Raw genomic sequence first — 16,546 nt, 5'->3', positions numbered from 1 at the left:
AAAATGACCATTTAAATGTTGCAACTCATTATTTTTAGGTTCCTTAAAGAGTTGCAGATACGGATGGCAGGGCAGAAAGGATCTCCTGAAGCAGACTGTAGCACAACGGTCTGACAAAACCTCTGACTAAATACATTCTGTTGTTGCCTCATGTAGAGGATGGTCAGGATTGTACATAACTTTCTTGATTTTATGTAAAATCCTCTTTGCATCATGATCTCCAGAGGTTCCACAGGATGGAACCGGAAGAGAGCCGGTAGAAAACCAGCCTTCTTTATCAGGGTGTTGAGCTTTTTTATGCCCCTGGTTCTGATGCTGCTGCCCCAACAGATGATGCTCTCAACAACAGACTTATAGAAGATCTTGCTGCAAAACATGAAGGATCTGAATTTCCTCCAGAAGTGCAGTCTAGTCTGTTCCTTCTTATAGATGTTTCACTGTTGCATTTCCAATCTAGTCCGTTGTCCAGATTAACACCGAGGTATTTATCTTCCTCACATACCTCCACTTCTTCTCCCAGCTTCCACTACATTCCTTGAGCTGTCCTCAAATCACGCTTTACATTCTGAGGGCTCTCAATTTGCTTCCTCTTTACCAAATGAGAATAATTAATCATGCAGCTAAAATGTAGATGATTTCATTTCAAATTTGACTGCAGACATTAGAAACGTTGAGCCTAAACGGTGAGCTTTTAAAGTCTCTGCATATTAGCCTGTGGAGATGCTTTTGAAATGGACGAATGAGGGTGACTCATAGAGAACACAGAAAAATGAAGAAGTAGGGCTTAGATGTAAACAAACCGACGGTGCAGTAAAAGCAGCACTGCGGCTCTGCTGTGATGTGAGAGCGGCGCTCATAAATAATGTAGCCGAGTGTCGAGCAGCCAGCCAACAAGCAGAACACGTCTCCTGAGTGAAGAAAACAGGCTAAACAAACAGAATGATGGCCGCTCACAGATGGCTAAACACACATCCGAGTCAGGTATCAGTCAATGTTCTGAAAATAACACACCTGTGAGCAGACAAAGTGGACAAGAAGAAGAAAAAAAGAAATTTGTTGGAGAAGTCAAAATGTTTATAATACAATAAGAATCTTCTCGGCGACCATTTAGCCTAACACCACATTAAAGCCAGATGTTCGCAGTATTCCTGGGTCAGATGTTTATTTACAATGGAAAGTCTCAGCAGAACAAAGTGAACTGCAAACTAGGTGTAAGTAAATTATGTTAAGGGTAGGGCTGGGTAATAAATCCATAATAATATACATCACGATAGATGTGATCAATATCAATAGATAACACATTTGATACAATTTTTAATAATTTCCTTGAACTCTGATCCAGAACCACACGGCATTCTGGGGGATGTAGGCACAGGAAATGCTTTAGCTGCTCAACCTCCCAGGGCAAAGTGAGCAGAATCCACTAACTCACTCGCTCTTTAGTTACCTAGCAACAACCTATTGTGTACCTCACGCAGCAACAGTTTCAGGTTTCGCCACTGTGAATCAAACCAAACGACGGAGTAGAGGGAAAGACAAAACCGGAAATATCACGTTATTGGTGGGCATTAGTCGTATTATCGACGATCATGATGCATTTCTTATGTTAAGAATTTAAATTTCTTGTTGTCACCATAAATTCCAATTAATGATGTCCATATTGTTTTCCTTCGCTATTTTTTTTTCCCAATCAAGCTTAAATATCCACTATGGTTTGAATCTGATGGATTTCATTTGATTTGAAAAGCAAATGAATAAACAATACTCATATTAAGCAAATTTCTTATGTAGAATACAGTAAATTGGTGTTCTCTGTCTGGAATCAGAGGAGATTCAAACACATTTAAATGAGAGTCAATTTTTTGTTCAAACTTCCTCAAAAAAAATAAAAAATCTTCTATGGGAGTATCACATTATACAAGAACTTAAATGCCTTTTTGATTTTTTTTTTTTGTTGTTGTTATTTATTTCCCTATAAAGCACTTTGAATTATTTCCTACATGATTTGAAAGGTACATAAATAAACATACCTTGCTCTAGTAATAAACATAAAGATTGAGTGTAAATTGACAGGTATTTTAATGAACATAAAGTTTCTGTTCTCAGTACTCAGGTGGCAACAGTCAGTGCTATGTACGGGGCAAGGAGGGAAAAAGTCAGTGAATTATAAACAATTATTTCTTAATGATTAATTAGAAAAACAAACATAACATCACAAATTCAGAAACAAACCATCAATTGTGATTGATAATTAAATATGCTGAAACAAAATTGATGATGATTAATTGATTTGGGGGCAAATTTCACTGTGTTCTGGGAGTGTGTGGGTGGGCGTGTCTCTGTGTGTGTGTGTGTGTGTGTGTGTGGAGGGGGAGGAGGGGGGGTTGATGCAGCTGATACACTGATCCATTACTCCACCCGCAATTTGTGAAGGGTGCGTTAATGTCACGAGTTCCCAAAAAAGGGAAAAGAAATGCCTGCCTAATGAGCGTTGCCATGACAGTAAACAAGGCCATTCCCCTTAATTAGTGCTCCTCATGAACCAATTAACTCAGATGAAGTGATGCTAAACGAAGCGGAATGGAGTGATATATCACTTAAAGCATCAACAGATGCTGCATCGCTTCAGATTTAGTCTTGACCCTCCCAGGCAGGCAGACACTCACACACACATGCACGCCTACATGCAGCTCGACAATCCAACACAGACAGGTAACACACAGGAATGGGCGTGACCTACCTCTCTACGCCGGGAAGCCCAACAGGTCTGCTTGATTTTCCAAACCACAGCAGCAACCAGAAGCAACGACAGGAAACAGCTAGAGAGAGGAAAGTGGTGCAATTAGTTAGATCATTGTTGGTTGCTATAGTTACTCAGATTGATTCATGTGAAAATAATAAAAATTAAAACTTCTTCTGCAGTGTAGAATTGGGTGGTAAGGATGTATTCCAAGAAGAACTTTATGAAGGACAAAATAAAAATGTTCAGAAAATGTTTTAGCTCATGAATAGCTGAAATTCACAAAAAGACTTTTGTAAAGTTAACTAAAAGGTTTTACACTGTCACTGAAGGAACATTCAGTGACTTAGAGTATAACTTTCATCAGAGAAGCACTTCAAAGACAAATAAATTGTACCCAACGTTATACTCATAACTGCGGATGCATGAGAGTCCACGTAAAACAAATCGTTGTGTCAAATTTAAATGTCACATGTAAATTAAAAATCAGACCAAACATTAAAGAAATGAACAGCAAAAGGAGGATTAATGACCCAACAGAGATCAACTGCTTCATTATTACAACCGTGACAAAATGTTTGGGCTGTGATATTGTGTTTCGCAAACACAACCCGTTGTGTTGTTATCCCTTTTCAAAGACAAAAGGGATAAAGAAGAGAAAAACTGAAGTCTCAAAATATGGATTTTACATAAATATCATTTAGTTGTCAGAAGAAACGGTTTTGCAACCAAAACTGCAGTGGAGTGCTTTAGCTCAAAGCATATTCCTACATTTAGAATGGTCCAGCCAAAGTTCAGACCTAAGTCCAATTAAAACTCGTCAAATGCTTAAAAATTGCTCATAGTGATGTTGATATGAACACAGATCATTTATATTTTCTTTCATGCTTTCTATCTTTTTTAATACACATGTACAAATGACTCTCGCCCAGAATGTAACTGGAGATTGGCACCAGCAACCCTCCTGACCCCAGTAGGGAAAAGGGTGAACAGAAAATGGATGGATGGATGGATGGATGTACAAATGACTTCACATGTTTAGCAGCAATTTCAATATGGTTCCATTTCTGTCATTACATCTTCATATTCTTGTTACTATAACAGAGTATTCATTTTCACCAACTTGAACATTTTAAGATTAACTTCACAAATAACTAGAGATTTTTTTCATGACTGAAGGGATAAATTCATGATACTTAGGCTTAGTCGACATGTAGCCAGATATCTGAGGAAATAAATATATTTTTATGTGTTTTGGCTTTTGATCCACATGAAAACTCAATTCAATATCTTTAAAAATTCTTTATAAAAACTCTGACCAAAGGGGATTTTTGATCAAATCTGTGTATACATGAAAAAATGGAGATGTAGTGATTGCGCACATTACAGTATGCGACAAGTAATGCACCACATACCTGCTCTGACATCGTCTTGTGTTTATTGACATTATATTCTAATACGCTAGAATTAAAACTAATTAAACCTATTTATCAGTCCACACAAACAAACCTTCTGCCAGCATGTTTAATACACAATACCATACCATACCAGCTTTATTTATAAAGCACTTTAAAACAACCACAGTTGATACAAAGTGCTGTACAATCCAAAAACACAACAAAATAAGAATAATTATAATTAAAAGTAGTTTAAAAACAAAGACATACAGTTTAAACTAGATCTCACTGGTGTTGAAAGCCAAGTTAAATAGATGGGTTTTAAGACGAGCTTTAAAAGTGGACAGAGAAGGGGCCTCTCTGACCTGCAAAGGTAAGTCATTCCATAATTTGGGGCCCATAACAGAGAAAGCCCTGTCCCCTCTGAGCTTCCTTTTTGTCCTCTGTACCTCCAAGAGCAGCTGATTTGCTGACCTGAGGGACTGATGGGATATGTGGGGATGAAGAAGCTCAGTGAGGTAAGCCGGGGCAAGATTATGCAATGATTTAAAAACAAACATAAGAATTTTAAAATGAATCCTAAAATATACAGGCAGCCAGTGAAGTGAGGCCAGGACAGGGGTCACATGGTCCCTTTTTCGAGTACCTGTTAACAAACGTGCAGCAGCATTTTGTACTAGCTGCAGACGTGAGAGCAGCGCCTGACTGACTCCCAGATAAAGTGCATTACAGTAGTCCAAACAATAGGAAGTCATGCTTGTTCTGAGGCAATCTGATTGGTTGACAGAGGCTTCAGTTTTGCACTAGATTGCTCTGTGTGGGTTTGGTATTTTTAATACAATCCTCAGTGGCGTATTTGTGCGGATGGTGGATGAAAACTTTTCTAAAACTGATCCTTTGTTTAGAATATTATTCTTTTGAAACAACGTGGTAAAGATCTTCACTTTTATAAAGACTATGACTCTGTGTGTACAAGCTTTTAGACTAAGGCATTTTCTGACATTGAGTCAGAAATTCTAAAGAAAAAAAATCTGAAATTTTCCGAAATTTTAATGTCGGCTTTAATGAGGCTTAAGAGGTAAATTTGAGAGATGAGAATCTGGACATTTTCCAAACTTTACATAATAGAGCTGAGCTTTTCCCTAGTTCATAACATCTCCCGTGTTCAAAGTCGCCATGATCGCCTCAAACGAAGTCCAGAATACATGAAAATTAATTATAATCTTAGAAAACTTTCGCTTTTTTTCTTACAAGTTTCTGACTTTACAATGTCAGAGAATATGTGTTTTCATATTGTAAATGTAAGCCTTTTTTATGAAAAAGTGTAATGTATGTTTAGCAAACTGATGACTTTTCAACATCAAATGCCCAAGTACTGTCTTGTAAATACATAAAACTAATTTATAAATTTCTGCAAGTTTTTTGGTGGAAATTTACTCTTCCATTGCCAATTTCTTTAGCCTTGTATCTAATTATTTAACCTAAAAAAATGTGTAATGTATGTTTTGAACATTGGACATGTGGAGCTTGTTTTTGTGAAATGTTGCAAACTAAATACCATGAAAACTAAAATGCTGTTGGTTGCATTATCATTGTTCTTCTTTTGCAAATGTCATTACACTTCTTATGCAGCATTATATAACTGTACTCTGCAAATGACAAATTTTCAAACACCGTGAGTTTCCTGCTTTTAGTGGCCTGTGCTGCAGCAGAAAACAATACAGAGAAATGCATGGTGGAAGAGCAGCATGTTCAGTTATTTAGCCACTGACTCCAGCAAATTTGAACAAGAGGAGAAAAATTCTCCAGAAATCTGAGCGATACACAAAACCGCACTGACCGCAGGCAGTTAGGGGGTTTACAGGACAGCAAAGAGCAGCGAGAGGTCAACCAGCAACATGATGCACTCCAACAAAGAACAAGCCTTCCTGTTCACACACACACACGCACACACCCACGCCTGCACACCCCCACACACGAAGATACATGCACACGCACACACACCCTCACACACACACTGTTTTAAAGTTCAGTATCCAGAGGGCTGTTATTGGGCCAAACAAAGACCCTTTCTCATACCACAACTTCTGACAAAAACTCAAAACAAGCACACCCAAAGTTCTAACAACAGGAAGTGCTTAAGAAACTGCTGAGAGCAGCAGCTCTGGGACAATTCTCCTTTTCATCCACTTGAGGGAAATAGTGTCAGTTGCTGTGAGCATGGTTCCTCTGACGTCTCAGAATGGAGATGACAGCTTTGTTAAGGGTACTGGATCTGTAATGACCGTGACATTTTCTCAGAGTCAGTGCGCCGAGGAGGCAGCAGCAGGAGCTTCTTCAGTCTGTTGTCGACCTCAGAGAACCAGGAAATGAAATCTCCCTCTGGTGACGAGGACAATACACTGACCACGACTGCTGCTGGGGGAAAACTGGTTGGTTCAACAATCAACAGGTTTCCTTTCATGGCAGCACTCACAACTTCTGTTATAAGTTACCAATTTGACTGGCTTACCCATTTAAATCGGTAAGCTGAAGCTAAAATCTTCATAGAAACATTCTTAAGAAATGTTTCAGGAGCATGCTAATTAGCAGAAGCTGAAACTAAAGAAGAAAATTGCTGAAGAAACTAAAGTGAAAGTAAACTGACTGAATTTACGATAAGTTGTCCTTTTCTGTTGTTGAATGTGTCAAATTAAAAAGGTAAAGGGCTGAGCTCGGGAAATCCAAATGAAAATCCTTCAAGACTATAACATTAAAAGATTAAAACATTCGAACAAGATAGTCGCTTGTTGACAAATATAGATACAAGCTGTTGTGCTAGCATCTTTAGCTAAACTAACTATTAGGATATATTTTGTTAGATTTTGTTAATATTTTGTTAGATTTTACTGGTGACATTAGCTTGCTAGCTATTGCTAACAAGCATCTACCACATTAGCAACTTGATGGTTAGAGGTGGGCACTATGACGACCCCCCCCCCCCTCCTCCAACCCTCCTGTTGTGTTACATTGACGCCTGTTAACTGTTCTTCAATGAATGTCTTGGAGATAGGAGGAGATTAAGGTCAGGTGTCCACCTGGACCATATATAAGGAGCTTTCATTCCATTCATGGCAGATGAGAGCCAGAGGACAGATGCAGAACCAGATCCAGAGCTGGAGCCAGACGGCAAGGGGTGCGTCGTTCGCTTGACAGTGTGGGAACCAGTCCGTGGTTCGGATGGACGCGGCTTTGTTAAGCCATGTCCATCACAACAAACAGCTTGTTTGTTGTGGGTAGCCGTGGCATGTTTGGTAGGTTGGTACAGGTGAGTGAAGTGTTTTTGGGGATTGTGTATCAGTGTTGGTTCTGTTTTAGTGACTGTGGCTCCTGCTAGGCTAAGAGCTGTTGTCACTTTAGACTTCACCTGTTTGTTGTTTTGTAGTGTGGGAGTTTGCGGTTGGCTTTCATTGCACAAGCAACAATCTCAGGGCCAAACCGCGAGATTAATTTCTTATTGGTTTGACCTGCCGTCGATCCACGTAAAAAGCGAGAACTTAGACAGGTGAGTCGTGGCAGGCAGGAACAGTATAGTGGGAACATGTTTGCTTTGGAAGTGAAATCTCCAAAGCAACCATTGTGCACTCGATTCAATTTACTTTCACTTTACACTGTATTTGCTGTTTAGCTGGGCCTTTTTCCCTGTGGCGTGATTACAGTTTTGCTTAAAAATGGAGTTTGATCTGGACGGTTTTGTGGCTGAGCCTACATTGGAGAAGCTTAGTGGATGCAGTAAAAACAATCTCATAGTCATTACTGCTCATTTTGAAATACCTGCAGTAAAGAGAAAAAGAAGGTGATTAAAGGCGCCTTCTCTTTTGTTCATGTTGGTTGAACAAAAAATTTTACTACCTCCCAAACCAACCACCCAGAGTGGATTTGGGGTATCTGATGCTGAGGTGAGTAAAATGGAGTTAGAGTTGGAGATGTGTTGTTTGGAGCTCCAAGAGAAGGAGCTGCAGCATCAAGTTGAGATGCATAAACTGGAATTGGAGGCAGCTGTGAAGCGTGTTTCTGTTGATCAGGACAGCAGTTCTGCGGGTGCAGAGTTTGTGGATAAATATTTCCTCTTGTTGACAACGACACTGAGGTGGCCTAAGGAGATTTGGCCGCTGCTTTTGCAGTGTGTATTTACCAGTAAAGCACATGGAGCCTATGTCTCGCTGTCACTCAGTGACAGTTTAAATTATGATAAAGTGAAGAGTGCAGTGGAAAAAGCTCATGAGCTTGTGCCTGAGGCATACAGACAAAGATTTTACTACTATAAAAGCGCAGACAATCAAAGTTACACTGAATTTTGCAGTGTTAGAACTGCCTTATTTGATTGGTGGTACGCTGCACAAAATGTTAAGAACTTTGATCATTTCTATGATCTAATTTTGTTGGAGGAATTTAAAAATGGCTTACCGGACAAAATTGCAACCCATCAGCTCAAAACTGAAATGAAAGTGTTTCAGACTCCTCCTAAAGGAGTTGGTTTGGCCTTTAAAGGACACAACGGATGCGCAGTCTTCTCAAGCAGGTGTCTCATATCTGCCTTTTATTCATGAGGCGTATGTGTCACTGCCCAACAGTGAGCCAAAGGTTCGAGTTAAGACTCTGAGAGGCACTGGGGCATTTGACTCTTATTAAAGATGATGTGTTACTATTGTTAGGTGAGTCTGAGACAGGTGCCTGTGTTCCAATTCGGGGAATGGGATTAAACGTGCTGTTTGTTCCATTACCTAAAGTGTTTCTTGGGTGATGAACTAATTATTGGTGATGCACAGTTAGCTGTGTGCCCTGTTAACTGATGGAGTCTCTCTGATTTTTGGTGCTGGTTTAGCTGGAACACATATCTGAGTGCACACTGTGCCGTTGGATGATGCTGGTTAAGTAGGAGCTGGTTGAGCGGGTCGATTCTCAGAGTGATGAGAATAACAGGAAATTCCCAGACAGATTTACTGCATGCGCAGTTACTCAGGCCATGATGCACGCTCAGAGTCGGAAAGAGGAGAAATGTCGGAAAAAAAATGAATCTGCTTTTTTCCAGGTCTCCTATGTCTTGTTGCGCATTAAGTTTGTGGCGGAGCAACAAGCTGTTGTTTCTCCGAAGAATCTCTTCGATCAGGTGCACCCGCTGAGCAAAATGATGGACTGTCCCTGTGGACACTACCTGCAAGACTTGTTGGTGAGGAAATGGTCACCACATGCTGACATTGTGGGTGAGCCGGTGTTTCAATAGTGATTCCCATTAAACTTTGCGCCACAGTGTTAAACGTTTGCTCATGATGGGTCTGGCCATTCTGGTGTACGGAAATCCTATGACCGGGTTCTGAGACAATTTTTCTGACCGCGTCAGCTCATTTCCAAGTCCAATCAGGTTTTGAAACCGTTCCCTTTAAGTCCAATTATTGCAGCATCTGAGCTATTTGAGCATTTAATGATCAACTCTGTGGGCCTTTACCTCGCTCAAAGGCTGGGTCATCATATCTGCTCACTGTGACGTGTCAAACTACATGTTATCCGGCAGCACATGAGAAGAGCATGTGGAGCATTGCTGAATGAGACTCTGACAAACAGCATTCGTTCATGAGTGTCTGCATTAGTTTCCAAGACAACAGTGATAACTACTCACTTTTATTGAAGGAACATGGCTTTTAACATGTTAATAAACAAGTCACATTAACACTATCCACTATGTTATCAAATTTATAGTAACATTAGCAATTACATGCTAATAAGAAGTACAAATATATAAATGTTTCAACTAGATGCTGACATTAGTATTAATTAATTGCTAAAGTCAACATTTACCGGAAACATTTATATAGTTGTATTTTTAGCCCACATTAATGAAATGCTAATGCTACCATATATAAGTAGGCTCCCAAATAAATATTAATAAATGCAATTATACAAATGTCTCACCATTGGAAATATCAGGTGTTTACTGGATTTCTCCAAATATTTAATCAATGACATGACAACAGATAAATGCAGGAGTATAACAGGGTATGCACATATTGTAATAGACTGTATTAATATTTATGCATTTTTTATGCCATGTTGTCTGAGAACCTCTTAACATTGTCTGCATTTGCATTCTTTAATAAAATGTTTAAGAGCAATTCTTCCAGTATATGCCAGCATAGTGTTTTATTTGGCAACAGATACTAGGCTTAACAAAGGCACCTGTTATATGGATTTTCCCAGAACAATTAAAGATTTAAAAAGAATCCACTGCAACAATCCTCTATCTTGACTTTCTGACTACCCTCCAGTGGGAAGGATTTAAACCCAATCAGGCCAATTATTCACCACTTTCACTGTCTTGCCTCAGCTCTCCATTATGGGGTTATAAGACCTGAGCTTAGGACATCAAACCAATGGAGCAGAGTGGCTAATTGTTGTCATTACAGAGGCATTAGGGAGGTGAATGAAAATAATATGAAGAGAACCTGGTGGGTTTGTTAACATTCAGCTGAACCACATTACAGTCACAGTTTCTAAGGTTGTTCACCTACAAGTAAGAGCAATTAGGCTGGTTAAACAAACTGAGGATGTTGAAGTACAACATCCACAGTAAGTAGTAAGCAACTAGTTTTAGGAAGTAAAATAACAATAGAAACCAACACAATTTTATTCCAGAGCCTAAAACTTATAAAAAAGAAAGAAAAATGACCATGTGACATCATTACTCTAGGACCAGTCTGAAGCAGCAGCTGTGTAGCTGTTAATGGCTACAGCAGGCATCAGAAGAAGTTTCTTCCTGGCTTGAGGTAAGTAATTTAAAACTAATTAAAATCTCTTGACTAGAAGCTAGACGTGAGCATGAAGTACCTCTTCTATCTACAGAACTGTTGTGGTGAAGTCATTCATCTCCTATGTTAGCTAGGCTGTTTAATTAACCTTGTTAGTATTTGCACATCAGACATTACCCCATTTAACAGAAAAAAATATAATTTTCTGTAGGAATGCAGGAATATACAATTTTTCATGTTGTGTGATATACTGGTTATATTGTTGTTTTTAAGCTGAATATTGCCAAATGTAGTAAATTAAATAATAAAAACACTTTTTTTAAGTGTTAAAACACTTTTTTAGTAAGTCATTGGTTAGTTATATGCTACAACTGTTATCAATTATTTATTTTAATACCTCCTACACAGGTTTTCAATCTGATTCACACAACATTATTTTTAGTTACATTTAGTGAGTTGATGTAATTCATTGGTTTAGATGGTTAATTTAGTTGTAAATAAAAACATCACTACATTTAATTATTACAAATGTTTTATAACCAGTTTGAGGGCTTTGAAATAAACTCAAACTTTATGTGTAAAAATGTTACACTAATTCAATTAAGTAATATTCAGTCTTGTGATTCAGAGTGTATGAACTTAGGAGAGCCATTGCATTAGAGTGTCTGTCTGCTCTTAACTGATGGAACTTGCCTCCAGCTAACAACTACGGAGAACAGTAACTGTTTCCTGCGACAGACATAAACAGATATGAAGGAGAGCACCATGAAACAGCTTAATGCCAGCAGGCAAGCTAAAATCAATAAGCTATTCGTTGAACATTGGCCACAAATAGCCCATGATCAGAAACAGCTTTCTATCTGCAGAGGCAGCAAATCAACTCTGACTGCAGAAACAGACTGAGGTGAGGCTGCCAACTGTGGGAAGCAAAACACAATTCTGCAGAACCGTGTTCTGCTCTGCCGGTAAAATTCCCAAATTAAGGTGGCAACAGAGGGATATTTTTCTGCATATCTGAACTCCTTATGATTTACCTAGCAACCTTTGCTAGGAAGTAAAACTTTTCAAGTGGTAAACATCTGGAGAAGTTTTGCAGTACAAAAAGCAAGTGCACTAATTTAGAATTTTTATACTTGTCAAGTTCTGTTAGGTTTATTTTACTGTGCGATCCCCACTTGAAAAGGATAGGTCTCTACTGTGGAACAATAATACTGATGACTGGATTTCACTTGAGTGAAATCCAGTCATCAGTATCTGACAGTATTATTGAAAATTTCACTAATTTTATCAAAAATGTAGCCTAGATTTGTATAAAGTAGGACAGGTGTGTTGTGTTCAAACTTAAACATGACCTCTTTTCTTCACTGTTTTTATATCACAAATGTTAATCCACAGAATCTGTATCCCATGTACAACAATCTTGTCTGGGCCTGACAGTTACTTCAGTTTGGAAGCTTTAAGGTTGTTTTCACACCTGATGGTCCGGTAGACTCAACTGGGGGCCAAAATTACAACACTTGTTAAATTTTCACTTGGTGTGGTTTGCTTTCACACTGCTCTGTATCAAATGAACCAAATCTTTAGAAAAAGATATTTCCCTTCCTCGCCTGTAGTGGCGCTGCACCAAGGACCACTGAAGGAAATGACACAAAAACCCCTGAAGAAGATATGAGCGCAACTTCCTTCTTCACACAATGGAGTAGTGTCAGATTTTGATGTTGTAGGATTTTTCGTTTCTCTTTGGGAAAAGACAAGGAGTCATTTCTCCCGTTAGCGCTAAACCCTTGCATTTGTTTTGGTTTTATTTACTGAAAATGCCCTGCATTGTAGTTCGCTTCCTGCTTTTGGAGCTATCTCCGGTCCACTTGGTGTTCACATATGCATTCAAACGGAACCAGAATTCACTTCAACTGAACAGAGGCCGATGTTTGTAGATGAACCACTGTTCATGTTTTTGGTCGCATATTAACTGGACTTTATACACAAATGAACCAGAGTTTGACTGAACCGGGCTGTGTGAATGAACCCTAAATCAAATCCAGGGTGATCAAATCCATTATTATGTTCCGCATCTAATGGTTTCCATAGGTTCCAATATATTCAAAGTAGCATACTGAACTAATTCATAATATTTAACTCAAAACATTATACAAATATTAACACTGTTAGCTCTAATAAAATGTTTTGTGGACGTAGACATAACTTCCTGGAAAAAAAGACAGAGAATGAGATATTCTAGCCATTGAGTAATTGACTTTAGTGAGTTACTGGCCTGCCATACCGATTCTGACTCAGACAACAGAGTAGGTCAAAAAGCAGGAGATGACAAAAAAAGCATATTTGATGAAGTAAAAAAGGATAATGAGGACCTTTAAAAAAATAAATCAATCTATACTGACAAAAACAAGATTTATTACATTCAAGAATACAGGACAGCCACTGTCATAGCTCATTAATATTAATGCTGTCAGTGCCCTTTATGTGAATAGTTCTGGTCAACAGAACTTTGTTGCTTACAATTAATCTGTTTACTTACATTAAAAAAACATCAAGTAGTTTAATAATGGTGCAATTATGCGCCTCTCTCCCTCCAATACACAAATCCTGTTTAAGCAAATGATCTGCAAAAATAGCACCATTCTATGAAAGCTTTACCTCCCGAAGTACAAGAAACTTTTACAGTACAATTTAGAGCCTTCCTGTACAATGGTAACATTTAAAGAAGATATCTAGAGTTAAGTGATGGGCTGTAGCAACAGTTTAACTTAGAAATGTCTTGTAGAATTTGGCCTGTGGTTTCCAAGTCATGTTTCCTGTCCTAAAGTTTTGTGAACTCTTCTCGCCTTACTGTATGTTTTATCCTCCCCTAAACATTCTCCATGCATACTCCCATTTCTAATGAAGGAAGAAAAAAGGCAAAATGGCTGTAATTATATTGCATTTATATCTTTCCTCTCCACGGCCCGAATACTAATTGGTGACACTGCAGTTCAGCTCTGTCCACTTATTTGCAGTCCTCACTCGCTGATTAGCAATCAGCTTTTCTCTTTCCGAACGGAGAAGCAAGTCGACCAGAGTCCAAGAATTTACCAGCTTCCCTTCAAAAGTACACAACCTGTCAACATTTAGCTTCCAGGCAAAGTTGGGAAATCTTTGGATACCAATTAGGCAACATATATGTTCACTGAATTTCTCATGTGAGTAGAGTAGGACTCGTGATAAACAGCCTTTAATTGATGCTTCACACATCCAGTAATCCAATTAAAACCAATTCCTGATTTTACCCCGTAGATAATCACTGTGATTATCAGGAAGTTATTACAGAGGAACAACAACAACAGCAAACACGTCTAAATGAGCAGCTTCTCGGTCAACATTTCAGACTCACTTCACTTTCTGATAGTAAAAGCAGTTACAGTTTTGAATGAGAGAAGCAATCTACCTACAAAATGTATTCACCTACTTGGATCATTTACAATTTCTTAGCAAAATTAGGCTTACATTAGTAAGTTTCAAAAAAATCCTTAAAGTAAAAGAAACTGATTATTATTTTTTTTTTAAGACAATTACATATTTTTTATTTGTATAATTTTTTTTAAGCCAAAGTTGATTTTGGCAACAAAAAAAGAAAAATAATCACAGTACTTTATTTTAGGAATGATGTGCAACAAAAAATAAATGATTTTTTAAATATTCACCCCCTACAAAGTGGAGATCATATTCCTTTTACTGCCACTGTATTGCCTGTAACACTGGTGGTAAAATGGCAGCAAATGACTACCGGTATGTACATAGTCAATTTAAGGACATGTAATTAAAACAAATAAATCCATATAGAATTATAAAAAAGAGCAGTGACTAAAACAAACTTAGAAAAAACCAGAAGTCAGAGAGCTTAATCTTTTCTTACTGGGAATCTGGTGCAGCGTGGAAGAGAAAAGTCAAACTCATACACACATCAAACTTTCTGGCAAACGGCAAAGCTGTCCCATAATGATGACATCACCTGCCCCCAGTACACAGGCCTAAAGGTCATGGATCCAGAAGCAGATCCCTGGGCAATAAAACGGCTCACACACACTCCTATGGCTGCATAGTGACAGACAGTTAGCCGTGAAGACAGCGAGGAGGACGCACATGGACAAACACATCCACACACACGCACACCTACGCAGAGACAAACACACACTTTGTTCAGCGTTCCAGCTGAGTGGCAGGATTTCACCTAAAGACTTCTTCCCCAAAAAATTTCTCTTTAGATCCAGTGTCAGTCTGCATGGCTGTGAGTTCACACACCAGCGAGTCTCATCCTATCAGTAATAATGACGCTTTGTTGAGACATTGCTTAGAATTGGTTTTTAACCGCGCAAATTAAATTGTATTACAGAGCAACGATTCAATTATTGATGCCTCGCATTCCTCAGCTTCCCTGATAAACGTTGTCACTTGAAAGTATTGGCTCTTATGTTTTGCTTTTAGGAAGAATGATATGAATTCTGTCAACCTCTGTTTATTCAATTAAGACGTCATTCAGGTACTTTGGACAGACTGCTCACTTGCTGCTTTTATGCTCTAAAAGAACAAGAACGAGCCTTTTTTTAAATGTATATCTGGATTAGTGCTTTTGTTGTATTAGTTATTTCTATTTAGCTGTTGAAGGCAGAGGAAAGGCATTTTCTACTCCTTAAGTTCAAATAATGTCATACCTATTATGTTTCTGTTCATTTCAACTTTAACTACAGACTGAATGCCTCAGTTGTCCTTCAATCACTCATGTCATGCTATTGGAAGCAAATATGCTCTTTGATCTAAAAATTCAGCTCATGCTAAAAAAAATTAAAATTGACGCAGAACATAGATGGTGCCACAACTCGGCTTGAATGGCACCAAAAAGATGAGAGACGAGGAGTTAAATGAGTCTGTCAGATAGTTTCCATTGTATAAACAATGTGTGAGTAATTTCAGAGGTCCTGCAAACTCAGTCAAAAGCTACCACAATAATGAGTGAATGTTCACACAATTTTGTTCCTTTTCATCCATCAAACGGATCATCGTCAGTCTGTGCCTTGCAGCTTCTAACCTGGAAGCTTTACTTTCTTATAAGAGACACTGTCTGACAACATATTTAATTTCAAACTGCATTGTGAGGATGTGATGGAGTCTAACCCCGCTGCTGTCTGCATGTCGCTTCATCCAGTAAAGTCAGAGATCAGCTGCTGGGAGTCACTGGAGCGGCCTGATGCACATCGAGGAAGAGGAGCTGCAGGCAAGTGAACTCAATTTAACTGGAATCAAACAGGATCGGTTCAGAATAAGTTTAGTTCATGATGTTCCAACATGCACAACTGTGGTCAATGTAACAATGTGCTTCCTGTACATGCAGCTGTCCAGATGAGATTATACCTGATGATCAGGATCAGGTGGTGTTCAGGAAAATAGTCAGATCAACTTTGTGCAACTTTTTAGACCGGACAGAGAATCACCCCTCGGCTCCACTGCTGCCGAGGAAGTCTGGAATGAAGTCTGGTTATGCAGAATGATCTCAGAGTCTGAGATCATTCTGCATAACAGACTTCTGTCCAAGTTATCTCTTGTGAATATTTGCTGTGAATATATCTATAAAATCC

The 16,546-nt window shown here is 38.6% G+C and overlaps 1 protein-coding gene across 5 annotated transcripts in view; it reads right to left on the bottom strand.

The window, feature by feature from the left end:
* The window catches only part of atrnl1a (attractin-like 1a), a 251,671-nt gene that overhangs the window by 95,492 nt on the left and 139,633 nt on the right, over positions 1-16,546 (bottom strand). For all 5 annotated transcript variants that reach the window (XR_006372584.1, XM_044136568.1, XM_044136570.1 and 2 more), the window contains exon 27: positions 2,741-2,819. Coding sequence is in view for 4 of the 5 variants with exons in the window: in XM_044136568.1 (XP_043992503.1) it covers positions 2,741-2,819 (79 nt within the window). In the remaining variant the exon portion in view is untranslated. The remainder of the gene's footprint in view (positions 1-2,740; positions 2,820-16,546) is intronic.

The sequence above is a fragment of the Gambusia affinis genome, linkage group LG13 (assembly GCF_019740435.1).
Source record: "Gambusia affinis linkage group LG13, SWU_Gaff_1.0, whole genome shotgun sequence".
NCBI classification, from domain to species: Eukaryota; Metazoa; Chordata; class Actinopteri; order Cyprinodontiformes; family Poeciliidae; genus Gambusia; species Gambusia affinis.
Note: the sequence above shows the minus strand (reverse complement) of the source record. Positions and strands in the feature narration are given on the sequence as shown.